We start from the raw sequence: 26,180 nt of genomic DNA on the forward strand, positions 1-26,180 counted from the left end.
AGGTTCCTGTTGGGGTGGCAGGTTAACACACAAATTGAGGCCTAGACTTTACTTACCTGTGTTGCCTCTGTCATGATTTTTTCATCGCCCGTGGTCGCTTCCTGCATCTGTCCCATTCACTGTATTGTTTTGGGATCCCCAACATAGCACCACCTATGGGCCTCATGCCCCTTTCAATTTTTTACTTCCCCTCTTTCCTTTCTTTTTAAGCACAGGTGGGACTGAACTGGCTGGAAAGCAAAGTGCTGGCATGCAGGCACCCATCAGAGGCCAGAGTTTAGGCTTAAAAGCAAGATTCAGTACTGTATAGATAAGAAGAGTGAAACATTACCTTGCGAGCTTCAATGATTTCTTTCCCGAGGTTTATTGCATAACAAATCTGCAGAAGAAGCAGAGATCAGACTTAGGATTTTTTTCTGTTATCCTAGGACCCAGGTTAGAGCACCAGAAAAGCAGGGGATTGGCTTTGTGGAAGTTTAGCCAGTTGCTTGCCAAACATGTATGGCAAAGCAGTGCAGCACGAGGTAATAGCAAATAAACTGATGTTTCTCTTTCAGAATCTTATTTGTCTATAAATGTGATCACAACAGGGTTAAGCAAGTGGGCAATGGATCAAGGGAATTGCTAAGGAATATTTGGGGAGAGAGAGAGAGAGAGAGAGAGAGAGAGAGTGTGTGTGTGTGTGTGTGTGTGTGTGCGCGCGTGTGTGCAAACTAAGCAAAGCAAATGGACTGAACACACTAAATGTCCACTTAAGACTTATTACGGATGACTACAATTAGAACAAAATGTATTCTAAAAACCATGCAACGAAACGCATCTCCAGACCTTTTCGCCTTCGGTGTTACTCTCAAATACGTAAGCGCTCATGGACTCTTCGCCTGGGGACTCGGAGATGGGAACCACAAACCCAATCAGTCTCTTGTTTTCTTGATGAGCAGCAAATTGTGTCACACTGGCAAGTTCAAACTGGAAAAACAGGTTTCACATTTTTAAAGACTTAAAGCAAGTAAACATTTAACAACTTCCCCAGCTGGCAACTTGGCACTTAAAGCCTTGACTGCCATTTCTGTACTGTGAGAAATGGAAGAATATACTTACACTTATCCTCGTAACTTGGGTTTGCGGATCTATTAATCTGTTGTTAGCGTAAAGGGGAGGGAAAAAAAGTAGATTAGGTCCCCTTCATAAGATTTAACAGCACAGAAAGTACAGGAGCCCTAATCTGGCTCAAGAAAGTTGGGCCTAAAGCTGACACATCTTAACATGCTACTTGTGAGAAAGGAAAAATGAGTAGAGATTACTAGATGCCCTTAACCAGCCATGCCCCTTTCCAGATTACTCCATTCCCACAACTGGGAAGGGGTGGGTAGCAAGTGTTCCTCTTCCATTTTTCCTCTCCAACAAGCATTCATCCTGTGGCTGCTAAACATTCTCGGTCTTCGTTGATCTATTTAGTTTTTAAGGTTGCCCCCTTAAGGTCCCCCCTCCAATCCTTAATTATTGTAACCCTTCAGCAAGTTAATTTAGGCTGATGACAGCCATTATCCTCTTCTCTGTATTTATTCCCACCCACTCCCTGGACTGTGTGTGCAAAACCACAACACGCCAGACTTTAAAAGTGCAATATGAAAAAGCAACGTGATGGTTTTCTATTATGTCATGTACAATTGTGTCATGCCACCACGTCTCATCCTACAACAAAAAGCTTTCCTTCCCTGTGGTTCTTAGCCCTCCACATGTTGGATGGCAGCTCGTTATTCCTGACCACAAGCCACAGCCGAGAGCACTCCAAGAGCACTTGAAAGGTTACCAGTTCACTATCACTGTTGAGAGATTCTCTGATTGACCCTTCCATCCTAGATATGCTTCCTTGGAAGCAAGTATTTCAGAAACTAGCGTTATCGGTAACACTTAAAGCTGGATTCAGTGAGAGTTACTTCCAAAAGAGGTTGGGATTAAAGGTGCTGTAGCCAGTGAGAACTAGGCGTTGAATCCCAATGAACAGAAGGTCCTTGGATCCAGCAAAGGTTCCTAATAACTAGGGAAGAGGAGCTATCCCCCCTACATCAGTCAGGGACACCTAGGCCTCTGGAGGGACACAGGAGAGCAGGACATCAGCAAAGGGTATCTTCTCCTGCTGGCCTTAGCAAGTACCAAGAGTTCCAGCCCGCTCACAGGATCAGCTCACAGATTCATCAGACCTCACATCAATGCAGACCATGCAGAAGAAGAAAGCAAGCGAGGAGGTTTCGCTTACTTCAGGTCGTTGCTGGTGACCAAGAGGTGGGATTCCGTTGTGCGGAAAATGTTGTGGATGGCCCGAGCTGCCAGCACCTGCCTCATTGCTTCGTAGATCACCTCAACCGTGTGGTCGGATTTGACGGCCATCGATCCTAGAAAGCGGACTACAAACATCTGCTGCAAGAGCGAATCTGGGGGAAAGGAAACAAAAAAAGGACAGAGCAACTTTCTCCATGTTTATCCTGCCTCTCGAGTTAATAGGACATCTGATTCCCCCCCCCCCCCCGTATGCTGCTTTCTCTTCTACAACATGAATATTCTCATGGCAGGTTCCCGTTTATGGATGCTCACTTCTTGATTTCAAGCAGTGATGGGAAAGTGTGAATGGGTCACAGATCTAATCTTGTAGGGCAGAGATGGAAAACATCTGGTCTTCTGTATATTCTTGGACTCCAGCTCCCATCATCCCTAACTCCTGGCCAAGCTAGAGGGCACTGATGGGAGTTGGAGTCCAACAACAACAAAGAGTCCTACAGTTTTCCATTATCACCTTGCCCCCTGTTTGTGAGCACTGAGAAGCATTTGGCCACCTGCGGGAATGGGGGATGGTGGGTGTTCTTCACAAGACAAACCAGGGATGGGGAAACCTGTGGCCTTGCAAATGTTGTTGCCCCAGCCAGCATAGTCAAGGATGGTGGAAGTTGTAGGCTATCAGTATCTGGCCACAGGGTCTCCCCTCTTTAATGTGTTAAAGAGGTCCAACCTAAAAAGTGGAGCTTGCGGCACCATTTGTGACTGAAGAGAGTTCACCCCATGGATCAAATTTACAATAGACCTTGTAATTTTAGACAGCTTTTGGGCTCAACAAGACTGAAGTTTATGAACAGCAATCCCCAGTCAGTTCTCACCTGCCTCATCCTCTTTCTTGCCATCTTCTGACTCTCCAAATGGGTTTGTGCGCCTGTTAAAATACACACAGGGGAGGAGTTATGGCTACATGGACAACCTGAGAGAAGGAGGCAAATGCGAAAGGGAGCACTTTGTCAAACTCTCGCTGGCTGTACCTGCCACCCCTGTTCTGATCCAGGAACTCTGTTGCGGGAAGCACAATGTCAAACTGAATGGGCGTTCCGGGTGCAATTAACTCAGTGGGTTCTGGAATGCTGGCCGGCTCGTTTGGGGCTGCCCAGTCATTCTGCATCTCCACATTCTTCACATCCTGGCTAAAGCAAAAGGAGAGAGACAGAGAAGAGGGCCCCATATGAGAAAGACAGCGCTGTGAGAGCTGGAAGGGAGGGAGGATTCCTAGAAATGAAAGCCTGGGTGAGAACGGACGAGTGAGCACTCAGGGTCAGAGCTGACATTTAAACATCCTCACCAACAACACCCAATTTTGGATAGTTAAAATGTGTTTTAAACAAGGAACTAAGACATCATAACCAGGAACTAAATCATAATGCAAGCGTGGGAGGGTCAGCTTTTACAGGACAATCCACCTGTCAATCACATGACATGTCTTGATGGACAGGTGGGTTGTACTGCCCACTTGTCAAAATCCCTTGTGCTGGGTTCCCAAGCACTGAGAGCCACCTAGCCACCTACTGCATTTGTTGGCTACCATCATCTATCTCGATGCAATGCACAACAAAATAAACAACATCAATCTTATAATCACCATACAAGAAAGGAAAAGATGAGAATCCGAATGATAACTCTGCCTGGGCTAAGATAAAATGAAGGAACACAACCCACTGAAATAAGGCACCGGCAATGCATCTTTAATAGGTGCTGGATGTTGTTACCGTCGGCACTCGTCTAAGATCTGCAATCAGGGTGTTTACCCAGAGTTGGGACTGCTTAAGATCCAATTTGCACATGAAACTGCATGATGCAGGTAGCAGTTATCTACCAGGTGTAGATTAGAATGTAACAGCTGAGCTATCCATTCAGGAAACTTGTGGAAGAGCCTTTCATGTAATGGACAGCTTCAGAACACAGTGGGGGAACATTTGCTCCCTCTGTCAAAACCGTGATGCTTGCAGAATGCCAACACGTCAAAAGTTAGACTGGCCTTCTTCCTGAGGTGCTAATTTTCTTTGCAGAAAGAGCATCCAAACATCTGCAGACTAAGATGGCTAAAATGTTACCTGGGGGATTGGTTTTCCTGCTTCTTCCCAAAGCTTGTGATTGGCGTCACGGCTTGCAGCGCTGTCTGATTCAGCCTGATGGCAACGGCCTGAAGCAAAGCAGAGGCACAGCCTTAAAGGAAGTTGTGAAATATTACCCAAGCAAACATTGAATCACAGATCTTACTGTATTTGGGATGAGGGGGCTTGTTTGAGTTATGAAAGCATTTCATTTCAAAACCTACTCACTTCGGGATTGTCAGTAAGATAGATCTGCCGAGAGATGTTGTTGATTGCACATATCCACTAGAAGAGGAAAACAAGAAAGAGAAACGCCAGAGATTTCAATTTAGTTCTGGAATTTTAATTTCGTGAGTAGAAACAAAGCAAAATGTGTTTACCTCCTCATATTCTTTCTTGCTTTCTGCCTGAAGGGTTATCCCTCTGTAAAAGAAAACAAAAACCACCCGATCATTTTCTTTCCTTGCCCCATTAGAGGATTTTAAGCAGAGACCACATAGCCAACTAACAGGCCACCTACATTTCTATTCAGCTGCCTTGATGGAGCTAGCAGAAGGCAGTGGAAGGACTCCCAGAAACTCAGTGGAGCTTCCTCCACCCCCACAAAAAAAATTCTTTAGGAGACTAGAGACCTCCCTAAAGGTGAGGCTTATGTTCAAGGCAACTCAGTTAATGCAGCCAGACTGAAAGATGCAAGCCCTCGTTTTGGGTAGGGTAGTTGCTCCCCAGCACAAGACCCAAGACTCTTACGGTTTCCCTGTAGGAGTGGTGATCTGAAAGCAGTAACGTCTGTCTTCGCAGTCGACTGCCATCACAGAGCAGTTGTCCAGATCCTGGATCAGTCCCCCGGCGACGGCTCCCCTGGGCTGGCACATCAGGTTTCCACCTTGAGTGAAGAAGTACAGCCTGTCCCAAGTTGTAGTCACCAGGCCTGTTTTGCTGTAGGAAAAGACCAGTGCTTCGACGTCACCTTCATACCAGCAGCAAAGCAGCAGGATTCACTCCCTCCTCATGGCCAAAAAACAATCCTTTCGGGAAAGGGAACTGAGGAGCGTGTGTTTTCTAAGGTCAAATCCCACCCATCCCCTTCACCGCACACATTTTAAGACTACCCCTATCTTTTTGTAATGTCAACAAGGCATCTTGTAGGACTTGAATTTTGTATTGTGGCAGAAGCACATGCAGGCACTTTTCATTATCCCACAGTACAAGGGACATCACGACAGCTACTAGTCGCTGCTTTTACTCTCTTTTAGCTCTTTGGTTTTCTGGCACTGCTGCATCGTACATTTTGTGGGGAGGGGACATGTGATTCGCATATGCAGAAGCCAGGTTCAATCCTTCAACATCTCCACGGTAACAGGAAAGATCTCAGGCATCAGCACTTGAGAAAGACATGGAGAGGGCTGGCAAGAGTTCTGAGGTCCAGAAAAGGAGGCGTGGAGGGCCACATAACCTCCCCCCCCTCAGAGCTGAAGTACTAGATGTAGCATTTTACTTTTAGGAACCTTAGGTCCCAATTTTGAAAACCCACCGAACTAGATAGAGTACGAGCCCATCTACCATGCTAAGACATGACTCCCTCTCAAGAATCTTCCTTACTTTCTAAGGTTAAGGTAGCCAGCCTTCTGAATCAGGTTTCTGTTGATGAGAGGCGATGCTACGTCGAAGTCAGGCGTGTACACTGATTCGCCAACTGAAAGCAGATCTTGCTGAGATACCCGCATAGCTTCTGCCTCAGTGTCCAATTCTCCCTGTACACTACAGGAGAGAATAAACATAAAGCACTTCATGGCCATAGCTTGCTCGCTTAGGCTGTCCGACGAATGCAGAGCATACATTTCCTTTCTCTTCTTTAGAATATTTGATTGGTTTTATAATAAAATGGCATGGATGAACTGCAACAAAACCTGCAGAGCATTACACGCAGACACCAGTCACCTACAAGGAACTGAGCAGGAACATGGTCAAATAACGGGTTCATTGAATGAATCACCACCAAGGCTTCAACTATCTGTGACACATCTTCTCCATACATAAGCATGAGTGGCGGGAGGCCTGACACAAACAACCCTTCTATTTACCTAGCTGATATATGGGAACCATACCTTGTCGAAATGTGTTTGGTTTCTCAACACCTCTTCTGCATTTCAATAGTTCAGAAAGACTCAGATCCCAAGATTTCCCTCACCATCTCATCGGAGATGCACAATATATTAGTAATACTTTGTTAAAAAGTAGTAACAATTTATTTTAAAAGTATTAAAATTTACATGTTTATTAAGCAATGTAAACAAACAATTTATTAAAAAATTATTAAAATTTACATGTTTCTCCAGGCACTTAAAATGAGACAAGCGAAAATGTAAGAGCGCACTTTCATGTGTGTTTTTTAGTCCTAGAAGCAGCAACATGGTTTTTCCAGACACACTTGCATCCTCTGGCTGCCAGGCTGGTGCCAGATTTGGAAAGGGGGGGGGGCTCCTTGGCATGGTGACAATGATAAGGCCCCCTACTCCCTAACCAGGACTGAGAGCAGCCCTGCCTACGCCAGTCATGGGCACCACAGGCTCTCTCTGCCATTGCTCTGACAGTCACAGCACCACTCACTGTCCTCCACTGGGCGCCAGGCAACACTTCAGCCATGTATGGGTAGCAGTACTTTTGAACTGGAGCAAAGCTGGACTCCCATTCAAAAGCAGCCCTGCTGCCAAATTCACTGAAGGCTGTGGAGGGCGTCACATCTGAATCAGGCAGGTGAGGGGTCCTTCCAAGCCATGGGGGCCCCTGGCCAGTGCCCCACCTGGCTATGACTGCTGGTGTCAGACCTCATGGTTGCTGCCAGTCATAGCACACTCATTCTCAGAAACAGCAAAAAAGAGCAAACAGGCAAAAGCAAGCTGGAACGATCCATTACCTTTCAACCATGCTTGAGACTGAAGATAGAAAGCTGTCCATTTTTTTGGTGAACATCTCGGCTCCCTTCTTAAAAAACTTAATCTGAAGAATATAAAAAGAGGGAGAGTACACACGACTCCTGAATATTTTTGACGGCAAACTCCTTGCAGTAACATGTGAGGGGAGGAGGAGGGACACTGGGGTTTATATGATCCAACAAACTGGTCTTTCATACTGGGAGTCAAGGAGTTGTTGGCTAGGGAGTAGGGTATATCAGGGGCAGGGAGAACTTTGGCCCTCCAGATGTTGCTGAACTCCCAACTCTCATCATCACAGGCAATTGGCCGTATTTGCTGGGACTGGTGGGAGTTCAACAGCATTTGGAAGAGCAAAGGTTCCCCATCCCTGGTCTACATCTTAGAAAGAGAACAAGACATGTGAACCTGCAACAATATGTTGCTTAGTATGGGACACTATGTCTAGGGTCCTTTCCAGTCAACCATGCCCTCTTCCAGGATTATTATTGACACCTGTCTGTCTTGGAAGACAACAGAGGAGTGCGCCTTCGGGGGGGGGTAAAGTCAAACCGTTGAGAGTTACAGAGCCTGCTGTGGCTGTAGAGACCGACACGGGAGAGACATGTAATGTCACAACTGTGGCAGACGGAGGCGTCTGGTTTTGCTGCTACAGGTGCACCAGAGTGTTTCTTCTCTCTGCGCTCCTCTCAGTGTTTTATTTCTCCTCTAGTCACTGCTGTGGACACACAACCTGACTTGTCTGTCTCCAGGCACTGCAAGGGATTCCCAGACGGCACGGCTGAGGTGGCCAGCCTTCATGTCATGTATGCAGACAGCTTTGTGCCAGGGACTGGACTGAGGGGGACAAGACTGAGGAGGAATAGTAGAGACCGTCCCCCACCCTCCACCTGAACTTCCCAGAGAAGAGGAAGGCAGTATTGAATTACAGCAGTGGTTTGAGGAAGGTCACAGCTCAGAGACAGCTGAACAGAAGAGTTGGGAGAAGAGAAGGGGGAGACAGAGACAGAGCAGCCAGCTGACATGTTATCACTGGAGAGCATATCTGACATCCCTTCTCCTAGAACTCTGCGTGCGCTGAAAGTTGAAGAGCGAAGGACTCAGAAACAAATAGCCCCTGGCAGTCACCATAAGAGGAAGTGCTGTTGCTAGGAAGGTAAGGGGAGCTCAGTTGCAGCAATACCATTTTGGGGAAGGCTGCATTCCCTCTTATTTTGGGCTGCCCCGTGGCAGGAGGCTGATTTTTCCTGAAGCCTGACACTTTGTGACACGGAACTGGTCTGCCAACAGGCCTGGTGCCTGAAGCCAGCTCCTCATAATAGCAAATCCTTGGTGATCCTGCCATGGTCCATTCTGTGGACATGGCATCAGAGTGCTTTAAATGTATGGTGTGGATGCAGCCTTGGTCTGTCAGGGAGTGCTGGGTTTGTCCTGCCAGCAGTTTTTAACTGAATCATACAATGCTCAGTGGTTTCCAAACAAGCTCAGCTGCAGCAAAGAAGGGTTTGCTGCCCAAGATGCTGCAGCTAGGATATGTACCTGGGAGCGCGTATATCCCAGCATAGGCTCCAGCATGGCGATTCTCTTGCGGTACTGTAAAGCATTAAGGGCACAGTAATACTGTAGCGACGAGAGATGCTGCTTCCTCCGGGCACTGGCTACCTCTTTGGCAACTTCCGCCTTTAGCTGAATGATAAAAGGTTAGCAAAGGAACAGCCAAGTGTCAGCAGATGAGCCATTGCAAGACGTGGTCAGCAGTGCATTGAGCAGGCAGTTAAATGACACCCAAGTGCCACTGAAATCACTGTGACTATACTACTACTACTACTAATTTATTATTTATACCCCGCCCATCTGGCTGGGTTTCCCCAGCCACTCTGGGCGGCTCCCAACAGAATATTAAAAACATGATAAAACATCAAACATTAAAAACTTCCCTAAACAGGGTTGCCTTCAGATGTTTTCTACAAGTCAGATAGTTGTTTATTTCCTTGACATCTGAAGGGAGGGCATTCCACAGGGCGGGCGCCACCACCAAGAAGGCCCTCTGCCTGGTTCACAGAATTGTACCCTGTTGAGGACTTTTCATTACATAAAATTCTTCTTATCAAATGTGCCAAGATGTTGGAATATCTTACCTTTTCATTCTCTCTCTTTTTGGGTAGCCTGCTGTACTTTGCCATGGAAACGTCGTGTTCTGCAAGGATCGAAGGCACAGTTTAGCATCATCACTCATGCACACTGTCAGCAAAATTTCAGTCAAATGAAAGACCAATGTGAAAACATACCATTGCTGGCAAGGCTGAAGAGATCCTTCAAAGTGCTTACTTCTAGGAAAAAGCAGAAGGCAACAGCAAAGGGTTTGCGCATTAGTGCAAAGTTTCCATGAGATGACCAGAGATGTGCCAATTAAGACTTTGAACATTCGCAGTGACTTTCTTCTCAAAACACAAGCAATGCTGACACCAAACTCTACATACATTAAACATAATAGAAACACCGCCACCCGACCCCACCCCCATCCATCCTCCCTCTCCCCACCCCCCTTTCTTTTTTCTTTCTGTTTTCTTCTCCCCCTAATGCCTCAACAAATGAAACGGATTTGTGAAAACGTTACATGGAAGAAGAAGAAGAAGAAGAAGAAGAAGAAGAAGAAGAAGAAGAAGAAGAAAAAAATGAGGCACTACACTTCTGTAAAACAAGAAAATCCTTAATAAAAAATATTTAAAAAAAAAAAATTCCACTGCAACTACTTGACTTCATGCAAAGAAATGTGCCATGTATTTATTTCCTTAATTGGCCCAGAACTGCTTCAATCCCATGTTGAGATAATGCAGCAGAAGAGTGGGAGAAATGTTTTTGGTTTTTTTTGTAGACATTTAACTGGACTAGCAATCCTCCCTGAACAGTAGAAACACCACAATGAAGAGGGATGGAGAATGGTCCTCCAGCTGTGGTTGGACTACAACTCCCATCATCTCTGACCACCAGCTGTGCTGACTGGGGCTACTGGGGGCTGGAGCCCAACAACACTAGCAGGAAGGCCACCAGTTCCCCACTCCTGGGTCTAGAAGCTGTTGCCGTCGCTCAGGTTTTAGCCCTAAGAACAGGGCGCTGTCTCATCTAGGTGAGCATCCTTTTCTCAAGGTGGACATTCAAATGCCTACAGGAAGCCCCGAAGCAGGACCTGAGAACAGTAGTCCTTTGCAAGTTGCCATGTCTGCCAAGCTTACCCAAATAAACATGCATGTGCTAGCACTTGCAAGCCCCACTGTGTTCAGTGTGTGGGGTGCCTGTTTTTAAACTCCCACTGAAGTCTACATAGGGGCGCAACCTTAACTAATTTTCTTTAAGATACGAAAATTGTCTGGAGTGCAAGAAGAAAAAGTGTCCCTCTCTTCCTTTGTTTCCTACTAAGAGCTCCCAGTCACACCTAGAAGATCTACCTGTAAGGTCTTTTTCACGGAACTGGATGATGGGGAGAACCATGGTGTCTGCGAGCTGCTTGGCCAGTTCGGTGTGCAGAATGTTAAGCTGAAAGACAGGAGGGCAGCCCATTTGTTTAGAAGGCAGCAATAACATCCCCGGTACCCTAAATCCACCGTCAGGTGCTTGAATGGAAAACCCAATGTGGCTCAGTAGGGTGGAAAGGAAAGTTCAGATTTGTGCTTGACTGTGGGAACTTTAACACCAGAATGGGGAACTTGTTGCCTTCCAAATGTTGCGGGATGCCAATTCCCATTGTGCCTGACCACCATCCATGGTGTCTAAGGGCTGATGGGAGTTGGGGTCCAACAACAGCTGGAAGGCCAAAGGTTGCCCACCCCTACTCTGAAGTATGCTTTAGATGCTTGGATGTTACTCTCTGCTTCAGTTCCCCACATCTGTGTAGTCAGTAATCACTATAGCAAAGTGAGTTGCCCAAATAGCTTTCTCTGAAGTGAGGAGAATTACATTACTATATTACAACAGTAGGCCAAATCAATACCATCTGCTTATTAAGCTGGAGCCAATATATTTAACTATTTTTCTTTAAATCCACACACATTCATATATATTTAAACAGTGTTTTATTAAATTGTTTGAAGCCATTTGATTTCAAAACCAACCTTTTTTTGAGATTCTTCAGTGGGGTTTTCCATAATAAATAATCTCATGTTACTCTCAAAAAAACCAACTCAAATAAGAAGATATCAAAAACATTTTATGTCTATGAAACATTCTTACGGGGATCTGAAATATCCACCACCGAATGGCTTTACCAGATTACATGTTAAAAATCCAGAACAGTCCAGAAAAAAATCAATAGGTGAAAACAAGTTTGTTTACATGGATATTGGTAATAATATTAGTATCTGTCCATGCACCAGTGAGCTTTGAGTCTTGCTAAAATTAGTTATGGGCTGCCAAATACACACGGCTTCAGCTGAGAGGAAATGTCTCCATTTCTCAAGATTAAAGAGTTTACTTAAGGAGAGGCTTTGAAACAAGACTTTATATTTACTCTGCAGCCTTTTTCTGCAGGCTGGACTGCTTCGCTTATGCCCTGGCAAAAGACATGACCCAAACAAAACAGCTGTCGTCACCGTTTTCAATTTTCACAGTGGAGGGTATTGATATTTTATTTTTTATATTATTATTATTAATTAAAGGTACAGTATTGGCCTTCTTAACTGCGTGGTTGGAACTGCAGACAAACAAGGAGATCAAAAGGCAAGATTCCTAGAAAGTAGTCGCCTATGAAGATGAATCTCCAAATGGGAAGAGGGAGACTTGATCAGAAGACCTGGGGCATGTTAACAAATACCAGGCATGAAGAACCTTCTTCAGCCTGAGGGCCACAGTCCCTCTCAGTGGGCGGGTTAGCCACAATATAGCCACAAAGGAGCCAGAGGTTTCCACACCGAATCCCCACCACACCTCTCTCCTTCCAGGCAAGCAAAAGGCATTCTAATCATCATTGTATAAGGGCACATTCCAACCAGGCAAAGCCCTCAAGGAAGGTGTGGGCCAGGGCCAGGGAAGGGTGTCACCTGAGAAGGGCCCCAAGGGTCATTGAAACTCTGGCCAATGTAATCAGAGAAGATGGAAATATAAAAGGAATAAGCAATAATAAAAAGAGAAAAGAAGCTTATTATTGCTAACAATCGAAAATCCGTTAGAAAATATACAGGCATCAGAGGCACATTTGGGGGAAAATTGGAGAAATAACAGGATTGCAAATTAATTGGTCTTGTTTCAACACTACAAGATGATTCTATATTATTAAAAAAGCTAAGCACGTCAAAGTGCAAGTAGATAAATAGGTACCGCTCCGGCAGGAAGGTAAACGGCGTTTCCGTGCGCTGCTCTTGTTCGCCAGAAGCGGCTTAGTCATGCTGGCCACATGACCTGGAAGCTGTACGCCGGCTCCCTCAGCCAATAAAGCGAGATGAGCGCCACAACCCTAGAGTTGGCCACGACTGGACCTAATGGTCAGGGGTCCCTTTACCTTTTTACCTCGGGTTACATACGCTTCAGGTTACAGATGCTTCAGGTTACAGACTCCGCTAACCCCGAAATATTACCTCGGGTTAAGAACTTTTCTTCAGGATGAGAACAGAAATCGTGCTCTGGCGGCACAGCAGCAGTGGGAGGCCCCATTAGCTAAAGTGGTGCTTCAGGTTAAGAACAGTTTCAGGTTAAGAACGGACCTCCCGAACAAATCAAGTACTTAACCCGAGGTACCACTGTACTTCAGTGGGATTATATGCTTGAAATCATAGAATGGTAGACCTGGAAGGGACCCTGAACAACACAGGACTAGGCAGCTGTCCCATATGGGGATCAAACCTGCAACCTTGGCGTTATCAGCACCATGCTCTAACCAACTGAACTATAAGTATGTCACAGATTTAAACTAAACTAATGGTCACTACTTCTGCTTCATTGACTATGCAAAAGCTTTTGACTGTGTCGACCACGGCAAACTATGGCAAGTTCTTAAAGAAATGGGAGTGCCAGATCACCTCATCTGTCTCCTGAGAAATCTCTATGTGGGACAAGAAGCTACAGTTAGAACTGGATATGGAACAACTGATTGGTTCAAAATTGGGAAAGGAGTACGACAAGGCTGTATTTTGTCTCCCTGCTTATTTAACTTATATGCAGAATTCATCATGCGAAAGGCTGGGCTGGATGAATCCCTAGCCGGAATTAAGATTGCCGGAAGAAATATCAACAACCTCAGATATGCAGATGACACAACCTTGATGGCAGAAAGTGAGGAGGAATTAAAGAACCTTTTAATGAGGGTGAAAGAGGAGAGCGCAAAATATGGTCTGAAGCTCAACATCAAAAAAACGAAGATCATGGCCACTGGTCCCATCACCTCCTGGCAAATAGAAGGGGAAGAAATGGAGGTAGTGAGAGATTTTACTTTCTTGGGCTCAATGATCACTGCAGATGGTGACAGCAGCCACGAAATTAAAAGACGCCTGCTTCTTGGGAGAAGGGCAATGACAGGCCTAGACAGCATCTTGAAAAGTAGAGACATCACCTTGCCAACAAAGGTTCGTATAGTTAAAGCTATGGTTTTCCCAGTAGTGATGTATGGAAGTGAGAGCTGGACCATAAAGAAGGCTGATCGCCGAAGAATTGATGCTTTTGAATTATGGTGCTGGAGGAGACTCTTGAGAGTCCCATGGACTGCAAGAAGATCAAACCTCTCCATACTGAAGGAAATCAACCCTGAGTGCTCACTGGAAGGACAGATTGTGAAGCTGAGGCTCCAGTACTTTGGCCACCTCATGAGAAGAGAAGACTCCCTGGAGAAGACCCTGATGTTGGGAAAGATGGAGGGCACAAGGAGAAGGGGACGGCAGAGGACGAGATGGTTGGATAGTGTTTTCGAGGTTACCAGCATGAGTTTGAGCAAACTGCGGGAGGCAGTGGAGGACAGAGGTGCCTGGCGTTCTCTGGTCCATGGGGTCACGAAGAGTCGGACACGACTAAACGACTAAACAACAACAACAACAATGGTCACTCCCTCTCCTCATAAACTTTAACTTTTCTGTGAGGGGCTGTGGGAGTACGGCTATCTCAACACTCTCACCAAACTACAAATTCAAGGATTCTTTGGGCGAAACCAAGACAGTTAGCACCGGTAAAAGCAATGATATATGCTTGCAGTGTAGATATTCTCCAACATCCCTTGAATTGTGCATCTTGGCTGAGTGTGGTGAAGCAATGGAAACCAGCTGGAAAAGGGTGTGGAAGCCTAGGAAGAAATAAGACACTGTGCCCTGGCCTAATGAGGACTAGAATTCCCAGGGTTCAAGCCAAGAGAAGAGATGTTCTGTGTCTCTAGACAATGGGTGGAGAAATGGAAAGGAAGACACACACCCCCCGACTCTCTCTGCAGAGCTGGAAATATTGCATTATGAATTTAAGAGAGGCGCCAGAAAAGCCTCCTGAAGGCAAATGTAGGCCAAGAACTTTGAACTATCTTTTTACTGCATTTGTGCACAGACCAAAATGTCATTTTGAAGTACAAAGTGCATTTGAGCCAAAAAAAGGGGGGGCTCTCCTCCCCCTTAAAGCCAATTCTAAATACTGGAAATGTTGAACAACATTTGTTGTGCACTCAGGAGTTGTAATTTTAAGTCTGACTAGAAATAACAGAACTTCAGCAAGCTAACATGGGTTGGCATGTTAAGTCTGCTACAGCAAACACACAGAAGAGAAGTTGAATTTATTATGGCAACAGTCAGTTGGCTAGCACATACAGATTTACAGTGGTACCTCGGGTTAAGAACTTAATTTGTTCTGGAGGTCCGTTCTTAACCTGAAACTGTTCTTAACCTAAGGTACCACTTTAGCCAATGGGGCCTCCTGCTGCCGCCGCACAATTTCTGTTCTCATCCTGAAGCAAAGTTCTTAACCTGAGGTACTATTTCTGGGTTAGCGGAGTCTGTAAAGCTTCTGTAACTTGAGGTACCACTGTGTACACACACACACACACACACGTGCGTAGAACAGAGGTGGGAAACCTGTGTCCCTACAAATGTTGCTGGGACTACAACTCCCATCATTCCTGATTGCTAGCCATGAAGATTGGGCTCTGTGAAGACTCCACCAATAACTGCAGGGCATCTCCTGCTCCCCTCCGCCTGGTGTGTAAGAGAGAAAAAGTTGCAAAGGGTGGGTCAAAAGGCAGAAAGATGCTTCCAATAACAATGACTCTAGCCAGAGTGAGTTGGTCCATCTTTAGGGTGCCACAACACTTTGCATAAATATAGCAAGAACTGCTAAATAAGATAAAGGGAACTTCAGGATTCTTCTCTATCTCTCTCTGCTTCTCCTTCGCCCCATCATTTTATGAGCAGAGTAAGATGAGGCCTTTTCTACAGACTATACAAAGCACAAACAGGCCACCCTTTGCCACACTCCCCCTTTGTAAATCTCAAGGTCGTCACAGCTTCAACGAGATAAACAGACACCATAAAAAAACCTAAGAAAAAACTTGCTGGCCATTTGGATTACCTCATCCACAACTTTTGAAAAGTACTGAAGGGTGGATATGACTTCTTCATCTCCTTTACCCAGGGCAAAGTTCTGCAAAGGAAATGAAAATAAGACGTTAGGTTTCCAGAGCCTCCTATGGGATAAACCAAAAACAACCTGCGGTATTGGACACAAATGTGTGTATGTGGTGTTTGCCCTCCCAGGTGTGTGACATCATACTAGGTTCATAGGGAAAGGGTTAACTAATTGTAAAATGACTAACCAATGGGAACCCAGGGGGCAGAGTTAACTGTGTATAAGGTTTGAGCACAGAGGTGTGTGTTTTTTTTAGGAGAGAGTTAGAGTTAGGGTGGTTGAGAAGACAGTCTGGAGTTAGAAGAGACAGATAAGATAAGTCTCTGAGTAGGGCTAGTCTGGTGTGAGTGAGAGAGAAAGAGTCAGTCAAACAATTGAGATAATAAGACAGAAGGTATTAGGAAGGTATAGGCTGGTAAAGAAACTAAAGTTAAGGTACTGACAGGAATATTATCGGAGAAACCATGAACTTGTTAATGTTTGTAAAATAAACTTGGGGCGGGGGGTTGGTTCACTTTTAACAACTGTCTGGACTCAGTGTTTTACCAGAGAGTTACTGGTTGGTGGCAGCGGGGAAGCGAGGACAGTGGTGGCACAGGGATCAATAGACCGTTAAATGTCCGGGGACCCTGTGTGATCTCCACAGCATCCTTCTTCCCTCTGTCACTGGCAAGATGCGTCTGCGCTCCAGCTGCTGGAAACCGCAGGAGGGGAGAGTGCTGCTGTGCTCAGGTCCTGCTTACAGGCTTCCCATAGGCATCTGGTCAGCCACTGTGAGAACAGGATGCTAGACTAGAAGGACCACTGACCTGGTCCAACAGGTTCTTCTTACGCTCTCCCCTTGCCCCACCCCCATTCTTGCTCCAAGATGTTGAGGCAAGTTTGACATCTCCAGCAATATAACTAAGCAAACCCCTTAGAATCTTTTCATCTCTACCATCTAATCTGCTGAACATGGAGGTCGCGCAGGGTAAATCAGGCGTACCTGTTTCTCGTATGCAAGAAGCTGCTTGGAGAGCTGCTGGGTTGCCAGGCACATTTCATTCTGCAAGGAGAAAAGGTATTTCATTACTAATGATCACACACCAACTTAAAAGACTCCTCTTGAATATTAGGCAGGCACTGTCTCTGTTGCCTTGCTAGCACCGACTGAAGACCTTCCAGGCATTTTAAGCTGAGATCTCTCCAAGCCTGCATCTGTACTGGAATTGTTTTTAAATTTTTTTTGTTGTTGTTTGGTTTGTTTTACCATTTGTTGTCTGCCACCCTGGGCTCCTTTGAGAGGGAGATCAGGGTATAAATTTAATAAACAAATGAATGAATGAACAGTGCAATCTTATGCAATCAGATGTAAGCTACACTGAGTTCAGTAGGACTTACTGCAAGGTGAACTGTGCGTCATACTGCAGCATAAGCCTCATCTGTCATCATAATGGGCACTACAGTTGCTACCCTCTGCGTTTCAGATCGTATTATTCATCAGGAGCACCAATATTTATGGACCAGCCTGAAAATTCCACACACCAGGCGGCTGTAGGGTCATGTGACAGACAAATATTTCACCATGAAGTACAGTAATACATAAATCAATACCTTGCTGCAATTCAAATTTGCATATATCACAGAGTAGTACTCTACAGACATTTCTAGAGTTCCCTTCTTTCTAAATATACATAACCCCCAAACCATATTTACTGCTTTAATGTTTTACTTCTCAGCTGATGTTTGTATCGTAGAGGTGTGGAAAGACCACAGACTTTAGGAAAATAAAATTCTACTGTAAGGATCCCCAAACCAGTTTTCTCTCTCTTTACCTCCACTACCTATTAGTGGCATCGTTCATCCATCATAGTAAACCATAGTTAACGGTTAACTGTGAATGCAGAATGGAGTAATAGTTCCCAATCACTAGCTTAGTGCTATATCCAGCTTGGGGACTGTGGTTTGTTTCACTCAAACAAAAAATAATTGGAAAGCCAAGACTAAATCCTGACTACAATGTGGCTTCTTTGGAACAAAAGAAATAAACTGTGATCCCCAATCTAGGAGGATCAAACCATGATACACCAGCACATTCGCAGTCAAATATTCACAATGGTTTACCATAATCTTGGAATGCAGCCACTATAATAGCACAACTCTTTCACACCTAAACAGATTACAAAGTAGATTTCACAACAAACACAGAAACGAAACAATTGTATGCATTGCTTGTAGCTCAAATTGGGGCAAATAAATATTGACCGCATTTGGACATCACAAACTTTACAACTTATGTAGCTCTCTACTACACACAATGCACTTCCACGTAGACGACACCTTGATATAAAGCAAGGGCAATATTAAGGGACTGAATCTCAATATTCAACACAATTCAGTCTGATTTTTAGACCGACATCAAATTCTACAGAATAAACACAGTCAAAATGCCATGTTCAGTGTTCAAATTCAGACATATGCAGCATAATCCGATTATAATGCATAACCACCCTGTTCATTTCTTAAAAGAGGCTTTTGCTGCCAGCAGCTCAGTTACTTGTTCCGTTTTCTATCGTATCCCACCATCTTTCAACACCACTTTGATTGAATCAACTCCATTTCCCAAAAGATCAAACACATTAGTGTGGGCACCAAGCCTAGTGAGCGCTGGTCTTTAAACTGAAGCCTTTGATGTAGTATACAAGATTTCTGATAAGAGAAAGTTCACCTTAGTTATAAAAAGCCATGCTGTCATTTCATTGCCTATTTTTTCCAATGTCTATTTCAACATAGCTCTGTATTTATTCCACATGCACACAAAGTTGACCAGAAAGGCAAATTAAATTATCTCTGCACTGAAATTCTGATAATCGGCAAAGCTATCAGGCCATCTGATCGTACGCAAATAGCAGGTTGTCTGCCTTCTCCGCTTTCCTTTGTTACCCATTAAAGCAAACCGTGATGAATTGAAATAAGTCACCAAACCACACCTATAATTTCTGGCATGTAAATAGGCCGCACTTCCGATGGCTAGGCCACACCCGGAATTTTGGAAAAAGCATGCAAACAAACAAGAATGCCAGGGAGGTGCACCCCAGGAACTTCTGAGTTCCAGACACTTCATCCAGGACTTACAGGAGGTGATGCAACATTGAGTTACAAGTTAAGCAGCCCAAACCCAAACATTTGGATGGACTGGGACTTAGTGCATTGACAGTTCTGTGTGCATAATGCCAAAGACATGATGGGTTGTGTTCATTTAAAACAGGGAATGAGGATCTCTAGGGATCTACAGATAATGCTGGACTATCTCTCACATCACCCGATGTCCAAAAACATCTGGAGGGCCGCAGGGCAACCTTGATTTAAAAGGCTCTCCTGAAGACATGGCTACAAATTCCTACTGTAGCAACTCTTTCAAGACTGCCTGTATTTATGGGCGCATAAATATCCATCTATAATACACATGCACAATTCCGAGCACAATTCAAAGTGTTGATGCTGACCTTTAAAGCCCTAAACGGCCTCGGTCCTGTATACCTGAAGGAGCGTCTCCACCCCCATCGTCCAGCCTGGACACTGAAGTCCAGCGCCAAGGGCCTTCTGGTGGTTCCCTCGCTGCGAGAAGTAAGGTTACAGGGAACCAAGCAGAGGGCCTTCTTGGTAGTGGTGCCCGCCCTGTGGAACGCCCTCCCAGCAGATGTCAAGGCAATAAGCAACTATTTTACTTTTAAAAGACAACTGAAAGTGGCCCTGTTTAGGGAAGTTTTTAATGTCTGATGCTGTATTGTTTTTAATATTCGGTTGGAAGCCGCCCAGAGTGGCTGGGGAAATCCAGCCAGATGGGCAGGGTATAAATAATAAATTATTATAATATTATTATTATTATTATTATGCATATGACCCCACTCGTCTTCTCAATAAACTCCTGAATGCACAGAGATGCTCCCACAAGGTAATCTACAACTGTGAAGAAAGGGGTGGGACAAGAAAAGGTATAGAATTGATGCGAAATGGATATACAGCACTTTTTCACATCTTAATATTTGTTGTGCTGGGGGTGGTGTGTATGCATGCACAGAACAGACTGGGATCGCAACCCTGGAAGAGCGGGGATTAAACCTTCCAAACCTCCTCCCCCAAATTGTTTTTCCATGCTACAAACCAACCAACTTGTGCCCAGTGGTTAAAAGCTTTGCCTGCCAATTTGTGGTTTATTAATATAGGACAAATTACCATAGCAAATTAAGACGGAAAGTGGAAGACAGAACCCCAATTGTTTTGTGGAAGACCAGTGGCCAGTAATCAAAAATGACCTGTGAACTGGGATGCAAAATTGTGGCCTAGTTCCAATGATCACAGCTTGGCTTCTTAAGCGGAGAGATGGACAAGCCTTCTGCCACGTACACAGTTTCTTTGAGGTGAGCTGCAATTAAACCAGGAAATCTCTAATTAGCCATAGTTTCCCATTTTATCAGAACCAGAAAACTATGGGTATCAAGTTCGGAGCAGATCAGGATCTTAAACCATGGTGTGGAATTAGTTTAAGATCCTGATTTGTTCCGGTAACTATAGCTTCCCAGTTTGGACAAAACAAGAAACTATGATTAATTAGAGTTTCCCTGTTGCAACAACAGTTTGCTAACAAAAGGAGGAGTGAGCAGGCTGCATATCTGGTCAAAAGATTTGTACATATCTAAACTAAGAAGCCAATATATGACTATCTGAATAAGGTCAGGATGTTTGCAGTAATTGCCTCAGTATATATTGCTTTCTATGTTTATCCCCCTATTGTTAAGTGAACAAAAATAAAATATAATCAATGGGGGGTGGGGTGGTAATCATGATTATTTGTGTTTCCTTCAGGGAAGTGGCAAGTTTCTTTTTATGGTTTTCTATATTTCGAGTTATGAAAGTTAAATATGTTACTGAAATAAAACAATATGTTATTTTTAAAAGAGAGTTGAGGGGCAAAAAGGGAACCGAAAACATTTGAAGTGATTTACCTGAGCCCCATAAACTCGCTGCATTGCTTGAAGCAACTGGTTAGTGTATTCCGTGAGTGTCCCCGCATCTTCTTCAAACACACTCAGCAAAGAACGTGTCTGGTAAAAGAGAAAGGGTAGCAGTTTATTCACCAATGGAAATTTACAGTTTTCATACAAACAGGTAGCATAAATGGAGACAGACATTAGTAATCTCTCTGTTGTTAAGACACTAAAGACACACACGTAATAGATCCTCAAATCCCTGCTACAGAGGTGGGGAACCTGTGGCCCTTCAGATAGTCAAAAGTCACGGATAATGGCAATTGGAGTCCAACAACATATGGAGGGTCACAGGTTCCCCAGCCTTGCCCTATTATGAACAGAAGCATTCAGCAGTGAAGACATCTGTATTTATACCCTGGCTTTCATCTAACCAGACCACAGGGAGGTTACAATGACCAATTCATAAAATACAACACTTCATAAATCACGACAACTCTAAAATCATTATTAAATTATATCCAGAAAGACAAAGCATTAGCTCCACATGATTTTGATGTCCAGCATGGCTCCCATCATTACTCCCCCACCAAAGCATGAATGAATAAGCTGAGATCAAAAGGTCACCAATGAGACAGGCGGTAACACTGCCAAACAGAAAGCATTCCACAGTTGCGGTGCCACTGCAGAGAAAGCCCCGTCCTGAGTTGCTGCAAACTGCAAACTCATAGGGAGGATCTCCAACTGGGCCTCCCCCACTGAGCACAAGCTGGTATGTATTTCTAGAGGTTTACATGGTGATAAGCAGAAATCCCGCAAACAGGGTAATTCCACTCAAATTCTGGAAGGAATAGCAGCAATCCTTCCTCAGAACAGAACATTGAAGCATCAGACCCACATAACTGACTAGGGCTATGGTGCATTTTTTTTGTTTGATATTTTCTTTGCTTATAATAATTATTGTTTAGTCAATTTGTATATTGTCCTTCATCCGAAGGTCCCAATACAGTTCACAACAGAACCCTCAGACATATTTAAAAAAATGAAGGGCAATACATGAATGCTCTCATTGGATAATAAGAATAATATCCTCCACCACACCATTCCAGAAGCATACCAGAACAGGAAGGCTTTAGATCCAGTGGATTCAAAGTATCCCCCAAACACCTTCATTTTCGCCCTCTCTGCCGGAGAAAGGACAGCCAAGAGGTTTCCACAGCTACAAGACTTCCATTTGTGGTCATATCTTCTGTATCACCCATGGAGTTGGACAGCCACAAAATATTACAGCTCCTGCCCCACCAACCCAGCTACCACAGGATTGCACCCGATGTATTTTTTTTAAGACAGCAGCCTAAACTGCTTAGATCTGAATGGATCACACCACAAAGATTTCAACCCTAACCATACTTGCTAGGGCAGAACTTTCCAAACTGTGTGCCGCGAAACATTAGCGTGTTGGCTGCGGTGTGTAGGTGTGTCGTGCAAACGCTCCCCATGCTCCTCCTGGGGCTGGAAAGGGGTTAGTTTAAGCTCCGGTTTGCTAGTAAAACTGAATTACAGTTGTACTTCGGCTCCCGAACACCATGGGAGTCAAATGTTCCGGCTCCAGAACAATCAAAAACCAGAAGTGAGGGTTCTTGTTTTCAAAGGTTCTTTCAGAAGCCAAACATCTGGTTGGGCTTCCAATTGGCTGCAGGAACTTCCTGCAGCCAATCAGAAGCCACACTCTGGAAGTCGAACGGACTTCCGGAATGGATTCTGTTCGACTTCCGAGGTATGACTGTACTGTGTCACGATATTATGCATGCATAGAGTGTGTCACCAACATGAAAAGTTTGGAAAGCTCTGTGTTAGGGAGTACAGTGAGCCTTATATCCAAATAAACATGCATTCAATTGCATACTTTTAAACTGTGGGTGGGGTATTGTTTTGTAATATGTTACATTTTTTTCGTGTTTTTAAACTGCCCTGTGATCCTCGTATAAAAGATGGTATAGAAATTATATATATATAAATACACACACACACACACACACTCATTTTCTACCCCTCTTTTTCAGCTACTGCTAAAATACTGTTGACATTTTAATACTCTAAGTGAGATGGCAGAAGCAGAAAAACCAGTGTTATGTTTCAGGTATACAAAATTAACAATTTACATTGGGATATTTTTATATATATCTAGTGTGGAAAGATCTGCCTTGTGTAAACTGTGGTTTAGCTCCTGGGCAGAAAAAGGAGGATGTGGTTTTATTCACTAACCAGGCCTGATTTCCTTCTAGCAGCAATGGAAGGGGAAAGGAACACAGGAAACAAGGATATACAGAGTCAGGCCATTGATCCATCTGGCTCAGTGTTGTCACTCTGACTGGGAGCAGTTATGCAGGGTTTCAAGCAAAGGATATTTTGAGCTATATCTGGAGAAGCTAGGGATTGACCCTGGTAGATACCCCATTCATAGAATCAGAGTTGCAAGGGACCCCCTCCAACAGTCATCTAGTCCAACCCCCTGCAATGCAGGAATTCCAACACACAGTCCCCCATCCAATTTGAAACCATACAAGACCCTGCTTAGCTTTGCAAAGGTACCAGTGGTTTTTATTGCTGCACCACTAGGAGGGTACACCACTGAGCCACAGCCCTTTCCTAAATGAGTACTGTATAGAGAATCTGATCCAAGCCCTTTTGGTTGAATAGGTCATATTAAAGTTTTATAATCGAATATTCACACCCCAAATTACGGCTCTGACCTCTGGCCATGCAATTCAGCAACACTCCATATGTTCTTTCTGGCTCTACATATATATTTGACTCACTCAGCTAACAAGCATCACACCTGCCAGGACAATGGAAGAAAAGCAGATATTTGGGGTCCTTCAAAGACTCTGAAGAACAGAAATTTGACACAGGTCTGATGGAATGAAATTTCATTGCTGTGGGGCCAGCACAGCGAGGGACCTGTTCCTTGGGACCCAGGTAGGGCTGGGAGAGAACCCTATCTGAAAGCCTGGAGAGTGACTGTCTCACACATACAAATTCAATTTGTGCAATTAAAGTCACTTTGCAGCTCTTGCACAGCAAACACATTTCCCTCAAAGATTAGATTTTTTGCAACAAGGAAAGTGACAGAGAAATGTGCTTGTGGTGTAAAACTTGTTTTACTACAACATCATCTATGCTCCCCTCAAAAAAAAATCAGTAGGAGGGAAACAGAGCCTTGGATGGAGGGGTACATAGCATTGGTGTCAATCAGGAGGATTGACAGTAAATTTGTACATGCAGCTCCCTGGTGTGTTTAACTGCCAGAGAACTCAGTCGAAAAAAGTGTACACACAAGTTATCACAAGTAAGAATGCTTTGAATGTGAGCAGTTGCACCTATGATGCTGTGGCTTCTGTAAAGAAACAGAAAAACTATAGCCCTTAAAAAAAAAAAAAAAAGGATTTGCACTGCCTCAGCACTCTTCTGTGTACTACGCAAATCAGCATCCGGCCTGTTCACTTTCAGGCCTCTAAAGCACCAGCATCCATTTAGATGAGTCACATGATGCCTGCATGTTCTCCACAAACTTGAAAGAGCTCTCGCTCACTCACTCGCTCTCTGATCCAAAAAGATCAGGAAGGAAGGAAGAAACTGTCTCTAATTCATAATTTATTCTACCTTAATTTGCATATTATAACTGCTTTTGAACAGTGTTTTTGATTGTATTGGTACCCACATGGAACTTAGGGAGACCAGGAAAATACATCAAATAAATCCAATTATTAACTTTCCCTTCCCCCAGATTTCAAAATGTCCCTCCTAATGCACCTATTAAAAGTGACCTAGATTGGTCACAATGAAGCTCCATACATTTACAGTGATAAAGCTACTTCCGGTCTCCTCCTCCCTCTAAAGCTCATTAATATTTCCAAAGTGCTTTATTGTTAGAACCATTGTTAGAACATTTCCATGCTCCCTTCACTTCTTAACCTGGAAAAATATGATAGCATCCTGCTGATGTACGGAATTTGTATTTACACAAGATAGTAGATGATGGGCAGAGAAGAGTTTTTTTCTTTCTCCATAGGGGTTCTTCCTCTCTGTCATAGAGCCAGATTCCTATACACTGGAGTTTCTCCCTCTCTCACACACCTGGGCAAAACACCACCTGTTTTAACATCTAGCCCAGTCTTGCCTAGCCATATCACCTCCAGCTGTTTTGGACTACAATTCCCATCAGACCCAGCCAGCATGGATGTGCTCTCGGAGGCTGATGGGAGTTGTAGTCCAAAACATCTGGGCACGGGCGCCATGTTGGCAAAGGCTGATCTAACCGGACTAGGAGTTCTGACCTCCCTCATTTCTTCTGGGTCCTAATAATGTCACCTTTTTCTTTAAAAGAAGGATCCGCCTCCTACTTAAACCTCCGACCACAATGGCTACTTTTCCATTCCGACTCCTCCATTCTCCGGCAGCAGGGGCTTCTTTCTCCAGCTTTTAAATTATCCCTGTTTAAAAATTACATGTCACCCGACAACTTGCTGAAAACTCCTGTATCTGTTGAGCACCATTATGAAAACAGACGCACCTCCACCACCAAAACCCTGCCTGGCTCACAGGTTTGCTTTGATGCAGACCCACAACAGAAAGATCAGCAGACACCCGGGAAGAGCTCTCGGCTCGCCTAAATGCCATATTCTGGATTACTGACAATCCTGCTCGCCCCCTCCCCTCCCCTCCCGGTCCGCAGGTAGCTTTCGCGTTTGCGCGCAGCTTGCAACAACTGCGACATCCTCTCCCTCCCTCCCTCGCCAGCCTGACGCGGAGATCCATTCAGACGTGCCGCGGTGGTACCTGAGGGCTATCCTGCAAAGCCTCTTCCAGGCGAAGCCTGTCGACGGCGGGCATTGTCTGGCGCTGGAGAGGCGAGCGTGAATTATTCAGGCTGGGCGGATGATCCTGCTTGCAAGTGGATCTCTTGTGACGCGTCAGCTTCGGATGCTGAGCCCAGCCGAGGGATCTGGCGAGTTTCCCTTTCTCCCACCGCAGCCGGGAAGGAGATAAAAGAAGCGAGTTCCGCAGCCGCGCAGCGCCCAGGTGCGTGAAGCAGGTAGTTGCCGCCTGTTGCGCACCAAGCCAGCCAGCACAATCCGCAGGCAGCCAGCCCACGACCACTCCTCCCAGTTCCTGTTTCTGGGAGGAAGTGGGACGACTAGTGGAGAGCATCAGGAAGTGGGGCGGCGCTGCGGCCTGGCCTCCTGCAACAAAAATCCACACGGGCAGTTTCTTGTTTAACGTGCGGGTTAAAGGCAGAAGAAGAGAGC

The 26,180-nt window shown here is 44.8% G+C and overlaps 1 protein-coding gene across 2 annotated transcripts in view; it reads right to left on the minus strand.

The window, feature by feature from the left end:
• APPL2 (adaptor protein, phosphotyrosine interacting with PH domain and leucine zipper 2) overlaps window positions 1–26,180 on the minus strand; it is a 28,903-nt gene extending 2,723 nt beyond the window's left edge. The window contains exons 1-20 of one of the 2 annotated variants that reach the window (XM_083700251.1): window positions 25,711–26,180; window positions 20,890–20,988; window positions 16,890–16,949; window positions 15,848–15,919; window positions 10,771–10,858; window positions 9,613–9,651; window positions 9,463–9,521; window positions 8,864–9,010; window positions 7,309–7,391; window positions 5,994–6,152; window positions 5,142–5,330; window positions 4,772–4,814; window positions 4,620–4,676; window positions 4,392–4,480; window positions 3,309–3,467; window positions 3,153–3,205; window positions 2,261–2,435; window positions 1,102–1,138; window positions 829–969; window positions 332–379 (exon numbers count right to left, since the gene is read on the minus strand). In XM_083700251.1, coding sequence (XP_083556377.1) covers window positions 332–379; window positions 829–969; window positions 1,102–1,138; window positions 2,261–2,435; window positions 3,153–3,205; window positions 3,309–3,467; window positions 4,392–4,480; window positions 4,620–4,676; window positions 4,772–4,814; window positions 5,142–5,330; window positions 5,994–6,152; window positions 7,309–7,391; window positions 8,864–9,010; window positions 9,463–9,521; window positions 9,613–9,651; window positions 10,771–10,858; window positions 15,848–15,919; window positions 16,890–16,949; window positions 20,890–20,988; window positions 25,711–26,082 — 2,169 coding nt within the window. In that variant the 5' untranslated portion in view covers window positions 26,083–26,180. Of the gene's footprint in view, window positions 1–331; window positions 380–828; window positions 970–1,101; window positions 1,139–2,260; window positions 2,436–3,152; window positions 3,206–3,308; window positions 3,468–4,391; window positions 4,481–4,619; window positions 4,677–4,771; window positions 4,815–5,141; window positions 5,331–5,993; window positions 6,153–7,308; window positions 7,392–8,863; window positions 9,011–9,462; window positions 9,522–9,612; window positions 9,655–10,770; window positions 10,859–15,847; window positions 15,920–16,889; window positions 16,950–20,889; window positions 20,989–25,710 lie in introns of both variants that reach the window. The other variant, XM_083700250.1, reaches the window with a different exon arrangement.

The sequence above is a fragment of the Podarcis gaigeae genome (genome assembly GCF_964106915.1).
Source record: "Podarcis gaigeae genome assembly, chromosome: 10".
NCBI classification, from domain to species: Eukaryota; Metazoa; Chordata; class Lepidosauria; order Squamata; family Lacertidae; genus Podarcis; species Podarcis gaigeae.